The sequence below is a fragment of the Callorhinchus milii genome, unplaced genomic scaffold, assembly GCF_018977255.1.
Source record: "Callorhinchus milii isolate IMCB2004 unplaced genomic scaffold, IMCB_Cmil_1.0 Scaffold27, whole genome shotgun sequence".
Classification (NCBI taxonomy): Eukaryota; Metazoa; Chordata; class Chondrichthyes; order Chimaeriformes; family Callorhinchidae; genus Callorhinchus; species Callorhinchus milii.
The window spans coordinates 3,306,013-3,324,879 of NW_024704768.1; the positions used below are offsets into that span (position 1 = coordinate 3,306,013).

At 43.0% G+C, this 18,867-nt stretch overlaps 2 protein-coding genes across 2 annotated transcripts; both read right to left on the minus strand.

Annotated features, from left to right (window-relative positions):
- Positions 1-1,161: 1,161 nt before the first annotated feature.
- Positions 1,162-5,411, minus strand: LOC103189263 (tubulin alpha chain-like). The gene is given in 4 exon segments (NM_001292161.1): positions 1,162-2,401; positions 2,508-2,656; positions 2,766-2,988; positions 5,273-5,411. Coding segments are annotated over 4 exon segments (1,356 nt in total). The 5' UTR covers positions 5,276-5,411; the 3' UTR covers positions 1,162-1,420.
- A 7,250-nt stretch (positions 5,412-12,661) lies between these two features.
- LOC103189264 (tubulin alpha chain) lies at positions 12,662-17,008 on the minus strand. Its single transcript, XM_007909610.2, has 4 exons — positions 16,986-17,008; positions 14,278-14,500; positions 14,028-14,176; positions 12,662-13,922 (listed from the first exon to the last, which is right to left on the minus strand). Exons 1-4 carry the CDS (start codon positions 16,986-16,988, stop codon positions 12,942-12,944), a joined length of 1,356 nt encoding a protein of 451 aa, XP_007907801.2. The 5' UTR covers positions 16,989-17,008; the 3' UTR covers positions 12,662-12,941.
- Between the last annotated feature and the right edge of the window lie 1,859 nt (positions 17,009-18,867).

Here is an 18,867-nt window from a genome sequence, read left to right on the forward strand (position 1 = left end):
GGAATAAAAATTTGTTCTGGAAGATGAATATCTACTGAGGTACAAAGTAGCTCGGTTTCCCTCTACAGGCTTTACATCTTTGCTGCATCGTATACGCAGAGGTGCCGTCACTTAAGAGTGGAACCGGGAATGAAACGCAAGGGGAGGGGGAAAATGGCATGTTGGTGATTTATTTCACTGCTATAACAGAAATGGTACTACTGGTGCAGATTAGTTGCTGTATTTCCTCCACTTCAAAGTACTTCGGGTGAAAAATTAAACTGAGGTCATTTCTTGTTCAGGTAGGGCTGAAAGATGCTACGCTACTTTAAACTTCCATTGGTCTATAGCACCTTTCACAAAAACATCTTGGGAGGATAAATTAAGTAGTTATAGTGGAAATCTGGAACTCTTTCCCCCCGCCGCAAAAAGCTGTGGATGCTTTGGGACGTCCTCCCGACGTGAAAAGCGCTATATCAAATGCAAGGATTATTTTTATTTATGCTGGATACGCTCCATTTTTTAAGAGTGAGGTGGGTAGACTTTTGTTAGAGTCGGGGTATGGAGGGATACAGGGCAAAGGCAGGTAATTGGAGTCGAGGTGCAGATCAGTTATGATCTTATAGAATGGTGGAATAGGCTCAAGGGGCTGAAAGGCCGACTCCTGGTTCTTATGGTCCTCATTAATACGGTGCTGCAGACAATACTTTGCCAACAAAAAACGTTGCTGCACTGTGACAGTAATCTGGAGGGTACTTGAATCGGCTGCTTTCAGATTTGGGCATTTATTGGTTTCTTTCAAGCCAGCGACCTCTGTTGGAATGAACAAGTATTGGACAGCAAAGGAATCATGCTGAGCTCGACTGTTATCCCCCCACGATAAGATCGCAACTTCAGCTACATTTGGAAAAATCATTCATGAGACACAAAATCCCACCCCACTCAAGTCACACCCTTTACTATTCCAGCACACTCATTTTTATTGGATTCTGAAAGGTTCAGTGGATTTCCTCAAATGCATTCCTATTAATTCAATTTTCACGTCCAAACCAAACACAAGGCCAAGTTGTAGACTTGTAATGCAAGGATCGTTTCATAAAGGATTAAGAACTTGATATTTTGTCACGTGCTGATCATTCACATACAAAAACCTGCTCAGGGCAGCATTAAAAGTAGTTTTTTCAAGCTCTTTTATTGCATCTGACATGATAGAAAAGAAGAACCAGACAGAAGCAGACATGATCACAGATCTGAACAAATTAAGACAACCCGTTAAAGATTGACACTCTACAAAGCAACAAACTTGTACTTTCCCTAAAACCCTTGTTGTGTAACATCACATTCAATTGTTGAACAGAAACACTGGAATGAATGGAGTCTGAATGCAAGAAGCATGCCTTTTGTGAAAGTCAACAAGATCTCACTCAAAAAAACCTTCATATTAATACTCTTCCCCTTCCTCTTCACCATCACCTTCAACTGAGTCAACACCAACTTCTTCATAATCTTTCTCCAGAGCAGCCATATCCTCCCGAGCCTCAGAGAACTCGCCTTCCTCCATACCCTCGCCCACGTACCAGTGAACGAACGCACGCTTGGCGTACATCAGGTCAAACTTGTGGTCCAGGCGAGCCCAGGCCTCAGCAATAGCTGTGGTGTTGCTCAGCATACACACAGCCCGCTGCACCTTGGCTAAGTCACCTCCAGGAACCACAGTGGGAGGTTGGTAGTTGATGCCAACCTTGAAGCCAGTCGGGCACCAGTCCACAAACTGGATGCTCCGTTTGGTCTTGATGGTGGCAATGGCTGCATTAACATCTTTTGGCACCACATCACCGCGGTAAAGGAGACAGCAGGCCATGTACTTGCCGTGCCGTGGGTCACATTTGACCATCTGGTTGGCTGGCTCAAAGCAGGCATTGGTTATTTCAGACACAGAAAGCTGCTCATGATAGGCTTTCTCAGCTGAGATAACAGGTGCATAGGTGGCCAGTGGGAAGTGGATACGGGGGTATGGCACCAAATTGGTCTGGAATTCAGTCAGATCAACATTCAGGGCACCATCAAAACGGAGGGAGGCTGTGATAGAGGATACAATCTGACTAATGAGACGGTTCAGGTTGGTGTAAGTTGGTCTGTCAATGTCCAGGTTTCTTCGGCAGATATCATAAATGGCTTCATTGTCTACCATGAAGGCACAGTCAGAGTGCTCTAGGGTAGTGTGGGTGGTTAGGATGGAGTTGTAGGGCTCGACCACTGCAGTAGACACCTGTGGGGCTGGGTAGATGGAGAACTCCAGCTTAGATTTCTTGCCATAGTCAACTGAGAGACGCTCCATCAGCAGTGAGGTGAACCCTGAGCCAGTGCCACCACCAAAGCTGTGGAAAACCAGGAATCCCTGGAGACCTGTGCACTGGTCAGCCTGTCAAACAAATCAAGCGGGAAAAAAATACACTAATTAATGTCAAATCCTCCCCAACACTTCCACACTATCCATCACTCTACAGGTTAAGTCTCAAGAAACCTACCAGTTTACGGACTCTGTCCAGGACCAGATCAATGATCTCTTTGCCAATTGTGTAGTGGCCACGGGCATAATTGTTGGCAGCATCTTCCTTCCCAGTGATGAGCTGTTCAGGGTGGAACAGTTGACGGTAGGTGCCACTACGAACCTCATCTGAGAAACAAGAGCAGAACATTTTTCCAGTAAAGAGAATAGAGCAACACGCACATCACGCATGAACTACTATACAAAGTTGTGTTTAACAGAAACAGGTAATGTATACCTATGACAGTTGGCTCCAAGTCCACAAACACAGCCCTGGGGACATGTTTGCCGGCTCCTGTCTCGCTGAAGAAGGTGTTGAAAGAGTCATCTCCGCCTCCCATGGTCTTGTCACTGGGCATCTGTCCATTAGGCTGGATTCCGTGTTCCAGACAGTACAGCTCCCAACAGGCATTGCCAATCTGCACACCAGCCTGACCCACGTGGATACTGATACACTCTCGCTGTGAAGAAAAATTGATAAGCTCGCTTCTTAAGTATTGGGATAAAACGTAAAATAAAAAATCAAGCCAATAATCTGCAGGAGACACAGCAATAACAATCCTCGCATTGGATATAGCGCTTTATCTCATCTTCGACACGTCTCAAAGCGCTTCACAGAATATACAGTGAAGTGACTGACTGTATATTTTCATGGGCGAAGCAATAAGCAAGCAATAATAGCTCAACAATGTCAACAGGTGGGTGTGTGAAGCGCTTTGAGACATCTCGGAGACATGATAAAGTGCTGTAACAAATGCAATGATTAATTTGATCCTTAGTAGCAGTAGCATTATCAGCGTTTTGCCCCAACGAGACCCGCTCGGCCTGTCCTCGGCGGACTGTGTATAAAAAAAATCACCAATCAAAAGGAGATGTACGGGTCCTTCTGCTTGTGGGACCTGGTGCACAAAATGGATGCCCCGCTTGCTTAAGAAAAAATCTTAACGGTACACATCAGTGGTTTGCGGGAAGCACCTGGAGACCTTGCCGGCTCAGGCGAAAAAACATTCTTGCTCTTGCTTCTGCTTGTGCGCCGCGAGGGTCGGTGGGAGTTGTAGTTCATCGCCTGATAAGAGCGCCTGAGAGGAACCAGCGCTGGGAACTACAGGTCCCAAGGTGCGGTGCGTGCACACTGCAGCGCCGCCCAACCTCAGCACCGCACCGCACTGCCTCTCCCTCCACTCCCTCCACCCATCCACTAAGTCACCCAACATACGTACGTTTCGCCCCACAAAACATGCGGCCAATTCACTTCACGGTGAGGCGCTCTGCGAGGTCGCGAGGGCACAAATAAGGCGCTATATCGAATTGAAGGATTATTATATTCTGTGAAGCACTTTTGAGATGCCTAGAAGACAACAACAAAATTACATCTATCGAGCGCCTTTCTCGTCGGGAGGACACCTCAAGGCGCTGGACAATCAGCAATTCGTTAAGTGCTGTATCAAATGCAAGGATTATTATACTAATCCTTTGTAATTACCTTTTACGCAAAGGTGGGGGTGGGAAAAAGAATAAAAGGTGAAAGCTAAACCTCATAACGTCTCTAACTCTGACTCAGCCGCCTCCTCCTGCTAACGTCTTGTAGGTCACTTGCATCCACGTGGTGGAAAGGAGAAAGATGAGTGAATGACTGAAGGGCGTGCCTTGCCCCCCCCCAAAAAAAAGGGAGCTGTAGCAATCCATTCGGATGGTACGAAACATCTCGTGCAAGAGGGATCCATTGCAGTCATCGCTGCACATTCGCCTCCACAATGTCAATGCTTTGCATGGATCAAGGAGACTGCAAGGCTCCTTGAGAAGAGAACAAGAGGGATGGGGTGGGGTGGGGTGTGGGCTGGCTTCCTGCTCTTCACTGCAACGCAGAGGCATGGGGTGGGGTGAGAAACGGAAAGCCCCTGCAGCAATAAGGGTATTGCGTCTTTCTCCTCCATATCGATGCATTTTTTTCCAAATGTAAAATAAGAGCATCTCGGTGACACCAGGGCTGTTTGCTAAACCTTTTTTTTGGGGTGGGGAGCGCGGGGGAAAGGAAGCAGAATCTGTGCGGAGTGGAAATTATATATATATATATATATATACACATACAATAATAATCCTTGCATTTGACGTAGCACCTTATCACGTCTTCAAGACTTCTCACAGCGCTTCACAGAAACAAAATGCAAAACGCGAATGCCAGGAAAAGAAAACGCCGACAAGATCTGGTTTCAAGGCTTGTGCGGATTGCATAACCGTGGGTCCATCATGCATTTACAATGTCCTCTGGGGGTGTTTTTTTTTTCCTCTCTGGCTCTCTCTCCTCTTTCCACCTGGGTCCAAAAATACAACCACGCCTTTGGCTCACTGAGCCATTACATCCACACCCATCCACACAGAGTAAGACAAAAAGAAAAGCACCTTATACATACAAAAGACCCCTTAAAACGCTTTAGATTATTCCTAATGCATTAATCATCCTAAAAGCCCTGATGGTTTGTGAAGTATTATATATATATATATCTATATATATATATAGATATGTCCTCTAGGTGCACCCCCCCCCTCCAAATATTTTGCCATAACATATTTTGCCACTCTTAATGGCCAAAAAAAAAGAAATCGAGGATGAAGCATTTGAGGGTTGAACGAATGAGATAACTGAGATGAGATAACTCAGCCCTTTTAAAGCACATGTAACGTGCGAGAGTAAATAATAATAATTATTATTATTATTATAAATGGTAAGGAAAAAGAAATACTCACCATGATTAATTATTTGAGTCTAAGAGACGAATTGTGTGTTTGTGTGTATATATATATAGAGATATTTTCTTGCAGGTGAAAGGAGGAGTCGATGGCTGTTACTCTCTCGACAGTAACGAGTCGATGTAAGTAACCGAATGATGGCTGCGGGCAGGTGGCGCCCCTTATATAACCACCGAGGGGGGGCGGGGTTTGGGCGGCGTGCCGCCACGCCATTGGTCAAGCCTGGCCGGGGAGGCGGGCCGTCAGTCTGCCCCGGGCCCCGGCCCCGCCCCCACCACCGCCCTCTCCCGACCGCTGGCGCGGGCCGTCAATCACCGGCGGGCTGCCAATCACCGGGCCTGGTGCGCGTGCGCCCTTGGCGCGCGTGCGGCGGATTCAAAGCGCAACGGCTTTTAACGGTCGCCCGCGCCGCGCGCGCCAAAAAAAAAAAATCGTGAGGGAGGAGAAGCTCCAAAATGGCGTCTGTCGCTTCCCCCTCTCCCTCCCCCCTCCCCACCCTCTTCCAACTGTAGAGCCAAGTGGTTCTTGCTGCCTCTCACACTCTCCTGAGGCGGAACTACGTAAGTCTATTATGTCTAGTTTTATTATATACAAATAAATCCACACACACACACATATATATATATATATATATATATAGTTCTCACCCCCTAAATGCACTGTGTGTAAAAAAAAATTGTCAAATTCCTCCTGTGCCAAACGCCACCGAGTGGTAAGTGTTTGATGTCATTAAAATGTTAATTTTTTTTTAAAAAAACATAACATTTGGATTATGTCTCGACTTGTTTTTAAAAAGAAACGCGTTACGTTGTAGGGAGGGGGAAGGGGAGCCCCCCAAAAAAGAACCAGTTCCACCTGCTTATTAGGTCTAGTTTTATATATAATAATACATACAACGTTTTATATATTTATTTTTAAAAAAGCAGTAAAACGGTTCCCTCCCCCCCCCATGTCAATTTCCTCCTGATTCAAACACCACAGAATGGGGAAAGGGGGGGGGGGGTGAAAAGCAAATAAAAATAGCCAGTTCCACCCGCTTATTCACTTCACAATTCATTAATTCGAGATTCAACATCTTTTGTATTTTTTTAATATATCTATATATATATTTTTTTAAAAAAAGAGGAAAAAGGTTGTTGCTCTGTGGGTTAGATTTGCAGGAATTTAATACCCTCTCAACTCCCCACCCCACCCGCATCCGCCAGTATTTTGAACACCAGCTGAAAACCGAAGGCATTCATTCACTCCCCAGTTATTGCTGAGCATTTTGGTTTCAGACGCAAACCCAACACACTTTAGTCGTAAATCATGGAACCGACCCTCCTCCACAGCCTCTCCCAACCTTGCATTTGTGTTTTATTGTACCCATTTAGAAAATTATTTTAACCCACCCCCCACTGGCTCTTCTGAATAAATCAAAGGATTTTTTTTCACACCCACACAGACAACTGCAGACAACTGCAGCAGGGGCGTTGAAGAGCAAGTGGTGTGGTTTAAAGATATATATATATATATTTTAAAAATCATCAATTGTGCAATGAACTCCCATCGCATTCTCTAAACCTGTGGTTAAGGATTCACCAGTAGATGTTTTAAACCTTGACCCTGAATATTATAGTGAATAAGCCATACTACCTGCTGTAATTAAAGGTGGGGTTTGTTAATTATTCCCTGTTTTAATAAATAGTAATCCTTGCATTTGATATTGTGACTTGTCACGTCTCCGAGACGCCTCAAAGTGCTTCACAGAATTTACTGTAAAATGAATATATTTTGTGGGCAAAATGCTGCATAAGACATTGCACTAAACTAAGAGCACTAAACTGCCTCTGGAAAAAAATGATTATCTACAACAACAACTTGTGTTTATATAGCATCCATCACGCTAGACGGCGTCTCTAGGTGTTTAAAACACACAGGCTAGAATTGATGTGTGGTTTACATAAACATTTCAGAGAGCAGGTACTAATGGTTTTATATATACCAGTACTGACAGATGGTGGCGATATTTGCACGAGTCAGAGGATGAGGCCTTAACAGCTGATTTATTTTCTACTTTCTGAGTTGGTGTATACTAAAGCATAACCTCACATAAGCTACGGAACTAAAACTGAGCCGAACACCCCCCATCCTCACCCGGCTCCACTGACTCCCCAGCGGATCCCCCAGGGCTTCAATGATACACAAAGGTTTGCAGCATATGTGAGCTAAAGTTGTGTGTTTGTGATGTTCCCTTGTCAAATAACAGTGATTGAATCCCAGAAGAAGCTGCTCCCAGCTATGTTGTAGTATATTGGTTAGAGCTTCGCCTCGCAAGTGAGAGGGCCGGGGTTTGATTCCCAGGGGCAATATCCCATCAAAAACATTTTTTTAATAATAATTTGGTCACTCAATCCACAACTGTTTGTGGGACAAAGCAGTGCACAATTGGCTGCCGTGTTTGGTCCACAAAATGGCTTTAAAGTGCTTTAAGATGTCTCGAAGACTTGATTAGGGGCTTTGTGAAATGCAAGGATTATTATTATTATTCACTGTGATGATATCAAGACATTTGAGTCCATGTGGCCTCTGGAGGCCTCATAAAGCAGAGGCTATATGTTGCGAGTCCAAAATTCTTTTTCTGCAATGTAAATGGGAAAGTCCTCACATACGTGCCTGTTGGCAAGTACAGCAATTCCCAACTGGAGAAATAACCAACCCCCTGAAACTGTCACGATTATGAGGGCACCACTATAAGTTCTACTGATGATCACATTTTTAATTAACAGGAGAGGAGAGTCTGTATTCAGTGGAACGTTAACCAGATAGGAATCCATCAACTAAACCACAGTCTTAGGAATCCACACGCCCAGACATCTGTTTTGTCTAAAAATAAATGAGATGATTTCTCAAATACGAACAGAGTTCTTTAACACGTCATCTTTACCAAGTGTAACATATATCTCAGTATTTCATCACTTAAAAAAAAGTTACAGCACTTTACTTTTTACTGTACTTAATACATATTACCTATTAAGCTCTTTGAGATATTTCAAAATGATAGTCATAAAAAAAATTCCAAGTTGTTTCTTAAATCAACATTCTAGATTATTTTATTAGCATTTGCTGGTGCGTAACTTGGGCAAATAAAGATTGGATGTAGAAAGTGCATGTTACGTCTGACTGAAACTCATGTTCTTTTGTCAGCATTTTCCTAAACAGACCAAGGAAATCTAGCTTGCTAGCTGCAATTGTGATTACAAACCGTTGCTGGACACGATAAAAGGGCAGAGTTTTTTTAATGGAAAGTCCTTTGGTAATGCTCCTTTAACCCTGCTGTGTTTGTGTGTGTGTGTGTGTGTGCGCGCGCGCGTAATGAGATCCAACATAGTAGTGATACCAGGATCTCAGGAATCCAATGTGTGAGGTTCAGGGATATGCTTTGGCTTAAGAAACTAAAAATATGTGGTTGTTGTCAAATTCTATAGGCATTGCTATGTCAAGATTGTGCAGAAATAGAAACATAATCAAGGGGAATAGAGGCATTGAGTCATGTGCGGATCATCCCAACCCTCAAATTACGTTACTGCCTTCAAAATCTTCCTACTTACACATTTATGAGCTAAAATTAAATTGCTAAATGAGTTACAAGTTAAATTTCAATTCTGTGAATTGAACACAGAGGGAAATATGAATTACGTCTGAAATTTGCATCAAATGTACCAGTGTACAGGTCAGGGCGGGGGTTAAAGATCCAGTGTCACCTTGAATCCAAACTGACTTGTGCTTTCCCTCCACTCAGTTGGCTCTGGCCTGTCCATGTCACTCTCCTGAACTCCAACCCACAGTCCCTCTGCCTCGCCGCCACCCTTGCCTCCTAAAGACCCATCTCAAGACCCTCCTTCATATGACACACGGCAGTAAGTGTTGCCTGGTTAGTCATCCATGAGGAACTTCAATGTGAACCAATCCGTTAAAAGTTGTATTTCCAGTATGTGTGTGTGGGGTGGGGGGAGAGGTCTCCAGATAGTAAGAAGGAACAGGAACTCTTCAACTTATTTTCCAATAACTTACGCAGGGGAGCTAACCGATTGTAATGGCCCAATTGAGCTGGAGCACGGATGGAACTGCAATCTTCTGTTCCTTAATAGCTTGGTGTACTTTTTACAGCATTTTGGACCATTTGGCCCGTCTTCTGACCGGTTCCAGTGAAAGTCGAGGTTTCTCATTTAAAACTGCAAGGTAGAATGCCAAACCAGAGATAGACAGGGATCAGATTTATTAACAAACAAAGACAGATTGAACATATGGATTTGGTACTTGTATTTCTGCGTGCAAACTTTCATTTTACACATACACTGCTACACTCACGATATTTGATATATATGTCAACTGAAATTCAATCTCACATCTGTTGAACACTGAAATAAATAAGTTACTGAGTGACCAATTATGAAAATCCAGCTGGGATTCAATTGAGTGTATTTGTTGCAATACATCAGACTGGACCATTTTGGTGACCGAGCTATACCTCAATCTAATAAACATTGGTTGTGATAACGGGCGTGTGTGTGTGGGGGGGAATTGCCACAGTATTCCACAAAATAATTGCATTAAATTTTGTAAATGCGGATTTACCATTTCTGGACTAAAATAAGGCAAGCCAAGATGCTAATTGACATGGCTCACAAAGGATAAATTTGGTTTACTAACAATCCCTCGTTACACAAGGTGGAGTGTCTCCTGATGCAATTCAGAATGCAATTACACCATTTTCACGGTGTAACTTTAGAAAGGTAACTAACTGATGGCTTACAAAGGTTTGCAAATGTATTGAGGACAATGGAACTCTTTGCAAGTTATTTTAAGAAGTAGTGCAAACCTACTTACTGTCAACCCCTATGTTAATTTTAGCCGCAAGTGACTCTTTGGAGTAGTTTGAAGCTAAAATTAGCAAGAGGTTGGGGGTAAACAACAACAACAAGAAGATTCCATTTATTGAGCGCCTTTCACGTCGGGAGGACGTCCCAAGGCGCTGTACAGTTGAATCAGGACCCGAGCAAGGGGGAAATGGTCAGGGTGAGGGGAGGGAAGGGAGGGAGCGAGGAGGGGGTAGAGAGGGGAGCTGAAGGCTCGGTCAAAGAGAATTTGGAATTAAGACCTTAACTTTGGAATTAGAAAGAATTTACGTAAATCTTCTCTGAATTTGGCCTGAGGCTGATACTGAAAATGCTGAAAACAATATTATCATATACATTAGTGCCAAGAGAGAAATTTATAAGTGAACTTGAGATGAGAACCAAACAAGTTTGCTTTGCCGCAGACTACTACATGGCACTAAGCATTGGCATTTCCTCTAATTTCATTTGTCTGCTTCTCACCTCTCAGGAGAAATTTGAGCTGGGTCTAGCTTTACTCTACTTATGTATTATTTTGTGAATTTAGCAAAACCTTAAATATAGCCAGAATTTTGATGTTGGTTTTCTGAGTTATTTTAAGAAGTACAAAACAAGAACTGAATGAATTCAACATTTGGCAATTCTGGATGCTCTAAAATGCTACATAAGAGTAAATCCAGAACAGGGTGCATTTTCTTCCTTCACATCATTTAATACTGCTTCCCAACTATGAATCTATGTCTTTCTTGAATCCTTCAATCAATTTCTCAACTATAGCTTTTCAAATCAGTGCATTTAGAAACTTGTATGATTGCTGATCCTAGCTTGGCAATGTTGCTCTGGGATTATATTGAAAGACTTTTTCAGTGTTTGAAGAATGTTACCCTAGGATGAGAATGAATGGATTCCTGCAAACTTAGACCTGAGGAATGATTCCATGGCCTCAATAGATGACCTTCGAAACAAGAGTATAGATGTTTCCAGAAACTTGGAATGAGATGAATAGTTTATCTTATCTGAATGAATGTATTAATACTGCTGGATAAATATGAGTGGTGGTGATGGCCAATGATAACAGTGACTAGAGCCCCTATCAGGCTAATAATCTAGTGTGAAAGAATGAAAGTAGTCGTAAGAAATTGGAAGCACGAAGCACCATTGCAAAATGAATCGTAGCACAAACCAACAGTATAATTTGGGATAGTGTCCTATACGTATGTTAATTCCACAGGTCACAAATGACTAATTCTATATGGCAGTAAGTCTTCTACAATTGTACACCTGGTCCACCAAACAAAACTTATGTAGATGTGGTCAGTTGCAGTAACTGTCTTAAGATTAAAATTACCAGTCAAGGACTCTCTGGAAATGGGACGTTTGACCACAAGTCTATTTCCTTGGCTAGGAACCTCCTTCTCACTCTTCATTATAACATTTTAAAAGTTGTTTGAATGTGAACTTTTATTCTTGAGTTTTCACTACAATAAGGGACATGCCACTGTTGGTCCCGCTGCAGTCCTATGAGCAACTTTTCATGTAATTTGATGAAAACATTGGAAAGGCCATCTAAATGTGTTTGAAGGTTAGGATCAATATCCCACAACTCTCTGTGGTAGTGTGTTAGAATACCAATTTGCAATTAAATAGCACCATTCCTAGAGAATAAATGTCTTAAGAAAAGGAAGAGTTTGAGGATGGTGACCAAAGGTATAGTTAGAAATGTTTTTAAGAACTTTGAAGACACGGATAGGATGCAAGGCAAAGAGATTTTGGGGAGAGGAAAAGAGTTGAGGGCCCGGACGCAAAGTGTCTGAACGCTCAAGATCCGAGTTGGAGGAATGGAAGGTACAGGTAAGTGAAGTGGAATTCCTGGAATGAATATGCTTCTGTTTTTAATTGGGCCCATATCTTCAATTTGAATTTGTTTCAATATAATCTTCAACATATACCGGGGCAATGATTAGATAACTGTAAAGCTCAGTTTTTAGGAATATTCTTTATGCAAAAAGATATGTAGGCCTAAGAGGTTCTGGGACCGTATGCAGGTTGAGGTTTCCAACCTTTTGGCCACCGAGGGCTGGGTGCTTTATTTGAGAAACATCCAAAGTTTCTCAAAAATTTGGATGTTTCTCAAATCATAGGGCTGCACAAGCAATATTTTTGAGTTTCCCTTCCAGAAATATAATATTTACGGGTTATCGAGGGAGCAGGTGGGCCAAATGAAATGGAGGAAAGGAGGGGCCAGATGTGTCCCGTGGGCCGCCAGTTGGATTACGCTGTGCTAAAGGAGGAAGTACTCCAACCCCTACTCTAGATACTGTTGATTGGGGGCTGGGGGTTGTGCTGAGCCATTTATCTGTTGCAATCAGTTAGTTTTTTTTGCTCCATCTCCATCCAACACTTTACAGTATATTCTGTGAAGCGCTTTGAGACGTCTCAAAGACATGATAAGGCGCTACATCAGATGCAAGGATTATTATCATTAAAGATATCCAATGTGGCTTTCAATAGCTTTTTTTTAAAAAGAAAATCTACACTCGAATTGTGAGGAATTGCAACTCAATGGAATCTTAAAAGTATGATCTTTTAGGTGTAATTGGAAAAAGAGGGTGTGAATCACATAGCACGTGAGTTGCTTGAGAATTAACAGGTTGAAAGACAATTTTAACCTGCTCACCCTCTGTTATCCTCTTGCTGCCCGTTAATGCAGAACTTGTAAGGTTTGCACTTTGTTCCATATTTCGCTTCCCTGTTCCAGCAATACCCTATTTTTGACTTTAGCAAAACATTTAATACTCTTCCCCTTCCTCTTCACCTTCTCCTTCAACGGAGTCAACACCAACTTCTTCATAATCTTTCTCCAGAGCAGCCATATCCTCCCGAGCCTCGGAGAACTCGCCTTCCTCCATACCCTCACCCACGTACCAGTGAACGAACGCACGCTTGGCGTACATCAGATCAAACTTGTGGTCCAGGCGAGCCCAGGCCTCAGCAATAGCTGTGGTGTTGCTCAGCATACACACAGCCCGCTGCACCTTGGCTAAGTCACCTCCAGGAACCACAGTGGGAGGTTGGTAGTTGATGCCAACCTTGAAGCCAGTCGGGCACCAGTCCACAAACTGGATGCTCCGTTTGGTCTTGATGGTGGCAATGGCTGCATTAACATCTTTTGGCACCACATCACCGCGGTAAAGGAGACAGCAGGCCATGTACTTGCCGTGCCGTGGGTCACATTTGACCATCTGGTTGGCTGGCTCAAAGCAGGCATTGGTTATTTCAGACACAGAAAGCTGCTCATGATAGGCTTTCTCAGCTGAGATAACAGGTGCATAGGTGGCCAGTGGGAAGTGGATACGGGGGTATGGCACCAAATTGGTCTGGAATTCAGTCAGATCAACATTCAGGGCACCATCAAAACGGAGGGAGGCTGTGATAGAGGATACAATCTGACCAATTAATCTGTTCAGGTTGGTGTAAGTTGGTCTGTCAATGTCCAGGTTTCTTCGGCAGATATCATAAATGGCTTCATTGTCTACCATGAAGGCACAGTCAGAGTGCTCTAGGGTAGTGTGGGTGGTTAGGATGGAGTTGTAGGGCTCGACCACTGCAGTAGACACCTGTGGGGCTGGGTAGATGGAGAACTCCAGCTTAGATTTCTTGCCATAGTCAACTGAGAGACGCTCCATCAGCAGTGAGGTGAACCCTGAGCCAGTGCCACCACCAAAGCTGTGGAAAACCAGGAATCCCTGGAGACCTGTGCACTGGTCAGCCTGTCAAACAAAACAAGAGGAAAAAAATACACTGATTAATGCCAAATCCTCCCCAACACTTCCACACTATCCATCACTCTACAGGTTAAGTCTCAAGAAACCTACCAGTTTACGGACTCTGTCCAGGACCAGATCAATGATCTCTTTGCCAATTGTGTAGTGGCCACGGGCATAATTGTTGGCAGCATCTTCCTTCCCAGTGATGAGCTGTTCAGGGTGGAACAGTTGACGGTAGGTGCCATTACGAACCTCATCTGCAAAAGAAGAGCAGAAAATGAAGATAATTAAGCAATAAGCACATCACTCATGAACTACTATACAAAAAATTGTATGTAACGAAATAGGTGATGTATACCTATGACAGTTGGCTCCAAGTCCACAAACACAGCCCTGGGGACATGTTTGCCGGCTCCTGTCTCGCTGAAGAAGGTGTTGAAGGAGTCATCTCCTCCTCCGATGGTCTTTTCACTGGGCATCTGTCCATTAGGCTGGATTCCATGTTCGAGACAGTACAGCTCCCAACAGGCATTGCCAATCTGCACACCAGCCTGACCCACGTGGATACTGATACACTCTCGCTGTGAAGCGGGAAGAAAAAAAAACAATTGATGAATTTGCCAATATTGCCAGCTACTTGCAATTTACAATCTGTTGCACCTCTTGCCCCCAATCCCAATCTTCTCCTCACCCAACATTCATACTTGCATCTTCCAGTGGAGGTCAGTCATTGCATTGACAATCGTCTCTAAGGCGGCCAGACTGATTCTCATGCACTTCTTGCCGCCCTGGCTGATAACGGACCTGAGACCCAGCCAGTCTAGATTAGGCTATTACATACTGATACAGTATTTACTAGCGGGGTAGCTCCCAGAAGAGTATCCCTTATGTTCCTCGATTAATATTGGTGTGATTTAATTTACTGTTGGAAATTCCAAGTCATTTTCAAATTCAAAGAAATTAGTGAAAAAACAAGTGCATTGTGCTATAGCCAACTGTCATAGCTATTTTTGCAAATTGTAAAAAAAAATCACAGATTTGCAAATTAAAGTGACAAATCAATGGAAATTGGACCTCCATCGCCTGAACTTAAATTAGAGATTCAGAAATTCAATCGGGTTGATCGACCTTTTCTGTGGTAAAATGGAAATTCTGATAATGGTTGAACTGTATTTTACACACTTGATCATATTGATTTATAAGCGTTGAATCCTACCAACACTGATGTTTCGCCCAGTTGATGTATCACAGTTTGTTTTGTTCGTGGTATTATTAGTTTTGCCCACAAAAGTTCACTTTACAATATATTCTGTGAAGTGTTTTGAGACCTCTCAACGATGTGATAAGGCGCTGTATCAACTGCAAGGCATATTACTATTTTTTGCCAACAGTACTCCATATGTTTAAGCCTTTAAAAGGGACGTAGCGTGAATTCTGTATTTAACTGGTACCCACAATATAGACATAGTATTGAATGTGAATGCCCTTTCGCTATCCCAGTTCTGGAATGCCTCACCCCACTTTTAGTTCACAAGATGAATCTTGCTTTAAAACAGTGTCATGTTGGCAGCTGTGGCTTTTTGCAATGGCAGCAGGGGTTAGTTAGGCGGAGACTGTCAGATCCACTGGGCTGTAAAACTGCTCATTCATCCATGCTGCATTGTGTCTGGGCTGAATAACGCACAATATTCATGCTTTTGGGTGGGGTTTTGCTGCACTGCGGACTGACTTGACTGCATCCTCCCTCCCGCACGCATACACAAAACACTCACCACCATTCACATAGACTAGAGCCCATCCTTATTATTGTCTTGTGTGCTACAAAAGGAAAATTAAATCATTTTCTCCAGCCTTCACAATTTTTCTTTTTTTTTTCCTTTCCAGAAGAGAAGACGGGTCATCTTTTTAATGCAATTGGAATCCCTCCGCCTCGGGAACGCAGTACCAAACAGTACAATGTGCATTTTTCAGTGACCTAGTTTTAACTCTGGCTTTGATCCCTGCCCAACTGCTAACAATGTAGACAGGAACTGGTAAGAGCACTGTGGGGATTTGCATCTCTAACAGAATGGGTGAAGTGATCGAATCTGCACATTTTATCACATTTTCCCCCACAACCTTTTGCCCACAACCCACCTTACAGTGCATCCTGTGAAGCACTCTCGAGATGTCTCGATGACACGATGAGGCGCTATATCAAATGCAAGCGTTATTATAACCCGGACACCAGAACCAGATCTCAAAACCTTAACGAAATGCCATTGTTTAATGTAAAGCCAAGAAGTGCGGTGGTGGGGGTGGGGGGGGTCCTGAAGATTTAACTCAATAATTCGGCTCCTCTGAGCAAAGCTAAACCAACCATCACTGCCATTCCCTGCTGTCCAACGTCAGTCACATCTCAAAATATTTTTAAGAATATTTCTGATAGTTTTTGCTCTTGTTAAATCCCACACACACACACACACACAGGTTTGATTGCAGACGGTTTTTGCCAATGGGCAGAGCCATTTGGACCCGTTACACACCTTCACCTCAAGTTGACAGTCAACATCAATCGCTGTGAATTAAAACGGCGTCAAACATCCGCGCAGCTCTTTTGCCACAAACCACAGCACAAACCGACAGTATTAAAACGATATGCTCGGCGGGTTTTTAAGGGGAAGACGAATCGCATTGGGTTTTTACTCTGGACAGAGTCTCGATGTGGGCGAGGGGGGTGGGGGGTGGGGGGGGGGGGTTGCAACGCCAAATAACTTTTTTGTTTATTCGCTCTAAGGTTTCCTCTGTAACCCACCGCCCCTTTCACGAGTTGGTAAAAAAAAATGCAATAAGCATCTTGTCGGGGTTTTTCATGCACAAGTATAGTCCTGAGAAAGAATTAAATCAGTGATTGATGCTTTCCCCCCCACCCACCCACCCCCCCCCCCCACCCCAACCCACCCCCACCACCACCGCCACTCAAACTCAGGTTAACCAAACGATTAACGTTACAGCGCTCCAACTGCTATCCACACACGTGTCGACTTCACTTCCAAAGCCGTCCAGAGGAATGGCCTTTGGACTTACCATCGTGTCTGCTCGAACCCTGGCGGGTGGACAGTGGACAAGTGGAATAGAAAGAGAAGGAGAAGCCTTGAGGGAGGGGGTGGGGGGTGGGGGAGGAAGTCTTCTTCCTACAGCGCGACTTTAACGGGTCGTCGTAAGAAAGAACCTGAGGATCGTCCTCCCGACAGATGCTCTTATACCGGGGTTTGGACTCCCGTCAGTACAGCGGAGTCCCGGTGCTGATTGGAAGAGGCGGTGGATTGACGTTGGGCACAGCCTTCCACAGCGAGAAATCGTTCTCCAGACACCAAAGACCTGTCCAGATATCGTGGGGTGGGCGTCAATCAGCTCTTGTTTGTGCCCTTCCTCACACACAGGACTGATACTGTATGCGATAGAATACCATTATACAGTAAAATCAGAGCTAACGTTCCGATTTTTTGGGGAGTAAATTCATGTTTCTGATTTTATACGTATATTTATATATATATATATTCATTTTTCTGATACCAATGAACCACAACATTGTTTTTTTTTAAACATAGTACTGTTTTACGTTAATTCGGTTTAATTTTTTTTAGGTACGATTTAAGCAGTTTGGAGGCTACGTCACATATTTTAACATTTTACGATGTGTATTGTGTCTTTTAACATTTTACACTATATGTGACCATGTTTTGCAAGGTGAATCGCTGAAATATACCCTTTCAACCATTAGAAATCAAATGCATCTAAGTGCATTTGTATTAAAAAACAATTGCTTTATATATATTTTAAAAAATTGGGGGGGGGGGGCAATATTGCCCACCACATTTCCCTGTGAATAAAGAGGGACACCTACCCAAATCATTCATTCCTCTGAGATAATAGACTGGGTTTCAAGGGAACAAATCACTTGGAATAATTAAACCAGATATATTTGGGTAATATGGATTTGAATTTTAAAATATGATGGTGAAAATCTAATTTTGTTCAGAGGTATCAGAAACATGAATATCAAAGGTCCATTGTAATGTCTCTCAGTGTTGGATCGATGTTTGCTGGAGACACTATAAACATTACAAAGGCATTACATCTTTGCCCAGATCTCATGCTGTCAGACGCGTCTCTCTTTGGCGACCCCACCCTTTGCTGTAAGGATAAATACAGCGGCAGAACTAACAACCCATCTTTGTTCAAACGCTATTTAAAGGCTTTATATATCAGAAAACGGTTTTGTGAAGTGTGTGTGTAGGGGGGGTGGGGGAATAAATACCTATTTATTAATAAATAATTGGTTACACTATTCTTTAATTATATTTCTATGTTTTAAAATATTCCTGTACCACTCTAAATCACATTATTACTTGCAACATTTAAGCCACAAATATTTTGGTGTTAAATATGCATTTGAATATTAAATAATAAATCGCATTATTACGGGAACAATGATCCTTGCATTTGACACTCGATAGCACCTTTCACATCAGGAGGAGGTCCCAAAGTGCTTCACAGGATTTATTGTAAAGTGTAGTGACCGTATTTTGTACGTGAACGCCTATGCGATAACTAAGGACAGCACATTTCATTAATTGAGCAACAAAATACAGTAGCAATCAAGACCTCAATACAGTTTTATCAACAAGCAAGTTCTCTACTTGATAGAGGTCATATACCAGAGTAAGATGATGATGATAGATTGATTTGGTGCCTGTTACAATGCGGATTATTGCCGTAAAGTTATTTGAAACCAGAGATGTGTCCCTTGTAAACGCACTCTAATTATCTTTTTCACAGAATGTACATGAAAAAAGTTTCTGTTCACTTGAAGTGAAAGAGCAATTTTAATGGACAGCTGGTACCCGCGATTGTAACATGATTCACACTGAAATGTGTTGATTGCGATGTGTTGCAATGTGTTAAT

What these genes read in the sequence shown, in the direction of transcription:
- LOC103189264 (XM_007909610.2), bottom strand. An exon ending in CTTGGAGCCAACTGTCATAG is followed by an intron (nt 14,177 to 14,277) that starts GTATACATCACC and finishes CTTCTTTTGCAG; the next exon opens with ATGAGGTTCGTAATGGCACC. An exon ending in TGGACAGAGTCCGTAAACTG is followed by an intron (nt 13,923 to 14,027) that starts GTAGGTTTCTTG and finishes TTTGTTTGACAG; the next exon opens with GCTGACCAGTGCACAGGTCT.